The 6,706-nt window shown below is 58.4% G+C and overlaps 1 protein-coding gene across 1 annotated transcript; it reads left to right on the forward strand.

Moving 5' to 3' along the window:
- The first annotated feature begins 2,101 nt into the window (after window positions 1-2,101).
- On the forward strand, window positions 2,102-6,298 carry LOC113204332 (facilitated trehalose transporter Tret1-2 homolog). The gene is made up of 8 exons (XM_026419492.2): window positions 2,102-2,781; window positions 2,866-3,010; window positions 3,126-3,311; window positions 3,963-4,061; window positions 4,198-4,403; window positions 4,699-4,914; window positions 5,011-5,401; window positions 5,489-6,298. Exons 1-8 carry the CDS (start codon window positions 2,656-2,658, stop codon window positions 5,827-5,829), a joined length of 1,710 nt encoding a protein of 569 aa, XP_026275277.1. The 5' UTR covers window positions 2,102-2,655; the 3' UTR covers window positions 5,830-6,298.
- Window positions 6,299-6,706: the final 408 nt, after the last annotated feature.

Genomic DNA, 6,706 nt, shown 5'->3' on the forward strand with positions numbered 1-6,706 from the left:
TATTATGGATTGGTGAGGCCGCCAAGACCTACAGTTTGATACAACTGGCATAGTTGTAGGTGTTGTGGTTACCGAGATGAATCGAGTCGCTAAATTACACCAGACCAAGCACAATACTCGTTCTCCCACCTCCAAGAGGGAAGTGAGAGTGGAGGTAAAGAACGAGTAAAAAGGCGGGATTTCGATGTTCGCTAAACGCGCCGATAGAGCGGTGGAAACGTATCTGTGATCAAACTGTAAGTACACGATTTTCATCGCCTCGTTGCATTTTTCTTTGTGTTAGTATAATACGACGAAGTCTCTCTGCAAAGCTCTGTAAGCTCAGTCAACAAAAGGCTTTCCGCTATTTGCTCGGGGTGCCGTAGGGTCGCCCTGCGCATGCGCGGCGGCTACGTACATGTTTGCTTTACTCTCGTTAATCAAACAAAAAGGGCAACAGACTCGCTCCTATTGGGCGTTCATGACTAAAGGGTGCTTGCGCTCTGGCATCATACTTCAAGAATAAACTCTCAGCTCAAGGTCAAAACTGAGCTAAGCTCAAATCAAATATGGCAAAGTAATGTGTGCAAACATTCCACGTGTATCATCCCTGTTCCTTGTACCGGTACTGCGCATTTGTACGTTGTGACGTTTGTTACTTCATAAACGTGTGTTTTTCTCACTTAAAACTTTTTTCCCTGTTGTATTTTGTTTTTATCTCTCCCGATGTGGAATTCCCAAACAAGATCACCCTCGCGCGATCTCAGCCGTGACGGTGCGCCTAGGGCCCCTAGGGGGTGCCGCTGCCGCCCGCGGCCCTCCGCCCCGCCGAGCAGCCGAGCACGGGGCCGGGCTAATGCGCACCCGCGACGGACGAAAATCTTCCTCTCTAGGGCGCCGCCAAGGACCACGTTTTGCGTGGCGCTGCGTAGGCGGGGGGCGGCGGCGGGAGCCGTCGTGGCAATTTCCATACGAGTCGTCAACAAAAACGGGAAGAAAACTCCTCCTGCATGTACGTAATCCCTTCTCAGGGTAAATATAGCGCGACAACACAATAGGGGGGGCCTTGCGGCCGATAGGAGCGACATCCGCGAAAGGAGAAGTCGTCCGCAGGAGAGGCAGGGGCACTGCGGGATCGACGTTTTATTCGGCAAGCCCTCGCACACACATGTCCTGCCTGGCAACGAGCCGCGAAGGTTTGTTTATGTAAACTTTCTTGATAGTGGCGCGACAAGGGGCCGCCCTGTCGGCGGCCGCGAGGCTGTCACGCGACGCACGCCTGTGAGTTCGTCTACTGCAATAGTATGTGTAATGTGGGTAACTGTCTACCGCTCCCGAAATTATCTCACCTTGGGCTGGGCCGAACGTCCCCCCTCCCTCCTCCCAATCCCAACCTCGCTCGTCGAGCAGGGAGAGTCGCACGCGATGAACATTCCTGCTCTCAAGAGCGGAGAGGCTGTACTAGCAATATACTTGTCGGCATCTTTTAGTGCGAAATCGATCGAAATTCGTCATGTTTAGCTGCGGCTGCAACTGGCTGCCCCGGGCGCGGTGTGCGCCAGAGCCGTGCGTGGCCGTGCGCTGACCCACGCTCGCCTGGCCCTCGCCGACGTCACGCTGCACCGCGGGTTTTGCCGGCCGGCCGGGCCTGGCCACGGTCTCGTACTCGGAGCACAAACACCTCCTCAGGGCGGGGTCCGTTGCTTCTGAGGAGGCGCCCAGCATTCATCCCGGCCGGCAGAGGGAGAGAGAGAGAGGGAGCTGGAGAGGGGGGGGGGGAGGAGTGATTGACGCGTTTCTGCCTCCGGAGCCACGAAATTGGAGGTGCGCCGCTTGGCCGGGCGGTGCGCACTTCGCACTTGTGCACCGAGGGGGAGGGGGAGGGGCATGGCGTCATCGGGGTGGTTCCGCGCTATAAACCCCCTCGTCGTACACGCGCGCACACATACGGGGAGGCACTCACACACATGCACACACACGCACACACACACACACGCTGGCAACACAAAGGCCGTCTAGAGCCTTCGGGCGCCCCTCGCCTGCGGCGGACGCGCGGGCCCGGCCGCCCCTGCCGCGGCCGCGACATGACGGGGCACGGCGTGGCCGCCGCGGCCCGCGGTCCACCGCGGGCGCGGTGCAGCAGCCGCGCGGTCCGGCGGGCGGGCCCGTCGCATTGCCACTGCGATCGGTATAGTGGTCGGTCACTGGGCTCCGGCTCCGGCCGCGTTTTAGTGGTGGATAACGCTCGCCGACACGATCGCGCCTTCTCTTGAGCGCGCGCGCGCACGCACACACCACTTACTCTCACAATATCTCGCACCACCCGGGTCCCCGCCCCGCCCCGCCCGCCGCACGCCCTGCGGTACGCCCCCTTGTCGCGCGCGTGTCGAGGCCCGGGCCCGGCCGGCGGCGTCCCTTTCCCCGCGCGGTCGGCGGCGGGTGCGTCAGCGCGTCGTGTCGGGGGAGGATCACGTGGCCCGGCGGGATGCGTCGCTCCCGGTGATAAGCACTGACCGCCGGGGCTGCGGCAGCAGGAGCGCGTCGACCGGCGCAGGAGAGTGAGCGCCCTGAGCACCAGAGCAGAGCACCGCGCCGCAGCCCGAGCTACCCCAGGCCCGGCGACAGCAGCGGCGGCGACCCACGCACCAGTCGCTCCGAGACACACAAGGCGCCAGCATGGGCGACGTCGAGAAGGGCAAGGCCGCGGACCTGGCCGCCCAGAGGGCCAGGAGCTCGTCCGAGTTCCACCGGCACTCCCCGCTGCCCGTGGGGCCCAAGAACCTGCGCTGCGTCATGCCGCAGGTTAGCAGTTTGTTGTTGTCGTGGCCCGCGGAGGGTAGTGTTGTTGGAGACCCTGGCGCTAACGTGTGTGTGCGTGATGTGCAGATCGTGGCCTCCATCGTGGCCGGCCTCTTCAACATCCCGGAGGGCTTGGCGCTGGCCTACTCGTCTGGGCTGATTCCCAGCCTCATGTCTGGAGACCCCGACGACGGCGAGATCCACATCACCCTGGAGCAGGGCGTGCTCATCGGTAAGCTGCTCGACGCCGACCCCGCGGCCGCTGTCCCCATATGTGTGCCATCATGGCCCAATAGGGTGATAGGTGCATCGCGCCCGCAACTTAAGGATGTGGTGATGTGTTTCAGCCAGCGTGATGGTGGTCGCCATGTGCCTCGGCACGTTCCTCACGGGTTTCGTGATGAACCGCTTCGGGCGTCTCAACACCATCCGCTACAGCTCCCTGCCGTTCGCCATCGGCTGGTTCCTCGTGGCCTCCGCCTCCTCCTACGAGATGATCCTCATCGGGCGCATCCTCACCGGCATCGCCAACCGTAAGTGTCAAAGGATCCTTTCATCAAGTTTTTTAAAAAATGCGTTATTTTTATTTTGCTCTTGTGCATGTTAGCCTGAATCGGATAAATAAAAGTGTTAGAATTTTGAATACCCACTCAAAGAAGCGGTGTTTAGCCAAAACTAAGATATCCTTCGTAGCTACAACAGCATGAAGCCGTGCGGGTGGGCTTGCCTACCCCCCCCCCCCCCCCCGGCACCTTGAGGCCCCTTGCGAGTAGGCAACGCGTCTGCACGCCTGCATGCGGTGCAGTAGTATAACTAAACTGCACTCCGGTTTCTGTTGGCCACCCTCCTGCACTATTTCGGTCGACTTCAGCCGACGTTTTTTTGCGCGGGTATCCTACACAATGGCCTTTTTATCCGCCCACTTTTAGCTGATAACAAGAAAAGTTAGCACCGACAAAAAAAAATGAATATTATTGCGTTTGAAATCGCATTTAGAAAAATAGAAGAGTTGATGCTATTGGCAAAATGGTTCTTTTGCCGCTTGAAGCTAGTGGTGCTTTAATTAAAGTATTGACATTCATGAGAAAAAAAATGAAAAAGTTTGTGTTATCAGAAAAACTGTAACGATGTAACGTGCTTTCTTCCGAAAATATTTTTAAAACACCGCTCTATATTTTCTCCAGCGCTGGGTGTCAATTCGGCCGTGGCCTTCATCACGGAGGTGGCCAACCCGCACATCCGCGGTGCGCTCAACAGCGCCATGACGGTCCTCGCGTCGTTAGGTGAGTTGTGCAGCGCGTGCCATGGGTCTTGTGTACAAACTCGAACACGAGTCGGCTGACTATCTGGTGTTTGCCGTCGAGGAGATCATCCCGCACGAGGTGCAGTGAGTAAACGATCTCGTGCACTTTTTTGCAGGCATGGTGATCATGTACGTCCTGGGCGCCTCCATGCACTGGAGGACGGCGGCCTGGTTCTGCGGCGCCTCGCCCTTCATCGGCGTCCTGCTCATGTATTTCTTCTGCTACGAGAGCCCCATTTGGCTCGTCTCCAAGGGGAGGCACGAGGAGGCCGGGCGCTCGCTGCGGGCCTACGCACGCTGCAATCCCACCGAGGAGCTTAGGGTAGGTACCGACTGACACGTGACGTCAGAGCAAAGAGACAGCGCACGCAAGGGGATATCTGAGTTTGGGCAGGTGACCTCGGGTGACCTCTCTTTCACCCGTGGTTGTTAATAGCTATTTAGGTAGTGAAGTCTCCTTGGAATGTTAAGGTGGGTTCAAGTTGACTCCACAAGTCAATTTTTAGGCTCTGTCTATACAGCGCCGATTAGAAAACACGGGTGCTATGCGCGGGACAACTGAACGCCGGGCCCGGCGTCGTCTGCAACACTAACTTGAATATTTTTCCCCTGCGCAGGAGAAGCTCCCGGAGCGACAGCTGGAGTGGCTGATCCTGAAGAAGGAACACGCCGAGTCGCAGGCCGCCGGCAAGGATCCCTGGTACTCCACCGTGCTGGACCTGTTCAGGACGCCGACGGGATACAAACCGCTCCTCCTGCTCACCGCCGTGTTCCTGGCGCAGAACTTCAGCGGCGTGTACATCACCCTGTTCTACGCCACCACCTTCTTCCAAGTAAGTGGTCCTGCGATAGATGAACCCTCTGCCCCCCACCCCACCCTCCCGGATTACTTTCCCGGTTACTGATTACTTTCCCTCTCTGTCTCCCAGGAAATGGGCGTGACGTTCAGCGCGTTCCAGGCCGCCATCTTCATCGGCCTGACTCGGCTGGTGGTGGGCATCCTGGCCATCGGTCTGATCCGGGGGGTGGGCATCCGCAAGCTGATGGTGGGCTCGTCCTTCGGCATGGCCGTGTGCATGGTGCTGTCCGGCTACTTCACGCTCTACAAGGAGAAGTCCATGGGCGGCTTCGTGCCCGTCGGCTTCGTCCTCCTGTACGTCGCCTTCTCCTGCTGCGGCCTGCTCACCGTGCCCTGGACCATGACGGCCGAGCTGTTCCCGGACCGGCTGCGCGACGTCGGCCAGTCCTTCACCATTTTCATCGCCGACATGCTCATGTTCGCCGGCCTGCAGCTCTACCCGACCCTTATGGACGTGCTGAGTAAGTACCTCGCTCGCCAAAGAATGCAGCTTTGACCAGAACGTGCGAATGGTATCTCATATTCGACTTCTGTTTTCGTTCTAACAGGGTACGGCGAGATCACGGGCTCCGTGGGTATCCAGTGGTTCTTTGCCGTGGTGGCGCTCCTCAACGTCGTCCTGGTCATCTTCTTCTTGCCCGAGACGCACGGCAAGTCCCTGTCGGAGCTCGAGGAGCACTACGAGCACAACATGATGTGGCTCGGCCGCACCAAGCCCGACCGACTCGACAAGCTCCACGACGCGTCCGTCGTCGTGCCCACGATCTGCGCCAGCGTGGACGCCGACGGCGTCACCGTGCTCAGCACGGTCCTCGCCGTGCCCGACGCGAGGAACGCCACGGTCCTCTCGAGCGGCGACAGCTACAGGCTGTCTCCCACCAGTGCCTGAGGGAGGTTCAAGTCAAGCAGCCCCTACCTGGGCGACCCGGCGCCCGGCTCCTCCTTAACACGTTCAGTGCGGCGTGACCCACACCGTGGGTCCCATTCACATGGGATTGCCTACCCCGCCGCACTCAACGTGTTAACGCTGCGGTGCCACACCTGATACTCAAACGTAGTCTTAAGACGATAAGTAATAAGTACTCTAGCCTTCGAGTCATTTTAAGTGCCATTCCTAGCTAGGCCACCTGTTTAGTATTCCTGCCGAGGTAGTTAGAAATAACAAATAACATGGGTGATATGCAGCAACTGCTGCCTTACTTTACAAAACTGTCATGAAGTATTTATTAGCCGTAATGGCTCAATGTTAAATTAAGGAATCTGTCCATTTTGTGAATATGAACATTGTTGTATTATAGTTGTAAATTGTACATAACGAAGATTCGTGATATTTTGTAATAAAACCATGATTCGAACAATATCAGTGTCCTCTGGGAAGGGGTTGGAAAAGGTTGTCCCCGGGCTATACCAGATGATGCACTTTTTGTCGGCATTCATGGGGCTTCCCGTGGGAGAGACACGAGATTCGGGATTGTTGGCGAGAGCGCCAATGACGCAGAGGCGAGCAGGGCCGGGGCGCGTCGAACCGCCCTGCGCGTCAGAGTTGTGAGTGACATCCGCACCCATCAGGATGAGAGAGGGAGAGCGCGCTGGTCCATGTAGCGGAGCGTAAGAGTATGTACTATGTGTTCAGAAAGAATTGACCCTGCCTGAGTCGATACCCCGCGCTCCGGCGCGGCAGACAGTCGGGCGCAGGCCGGCGCAGGCTGCACTGTTGCCGACGTGCTCGGGGGCTCGGGGTCCGGGGGGGTTGCGGGGAGGGGGGC

Source organism: Frankliniella occidentalis, unplaced genomic scaffold (assembly GCF_000697945.3).
Source record: "Frankliniella occidentalis isolate FOCC.00 unplaced genomic scaffold, Focc_3.1 Scaffold253, whole genome shotgun sequence".
Taxonomy (NCBI): Eukaryota; Metazoa; Arthropoda; class Insecta; order Thysanoptera; family Thripidae; genus Frankliniella; species Frankliniella occidentalis.

What these genes read in the sequence shown, in the direction of transcription:
- LOC113204332 (XM_026419492.2), top strand. Translation starts at nt 2,656, where the DNA reads ATGGGCGACGTCGAGAAGGGCAAGGCCGCGGACCTGGCCGCCCAGAGG. An exon ending in GACGGTCCTCGCGTCGTTAG is followed by an intron (nt 4,062 to 4,197) that starts GTGAGTTGTGCA and finishes ACTTTTTTGCAG; the next exon opens with GCATGGTGATCATGTACGTC. An exon ending in GACCCTTATGGACGTGCTGA is followed by an intron (nt 5,402 to 5,488) that starts GTAAGTACCTCG and finishes TCGTTCTAACAG; the next exon opens with GGTACGGCGAGATCACGGGC.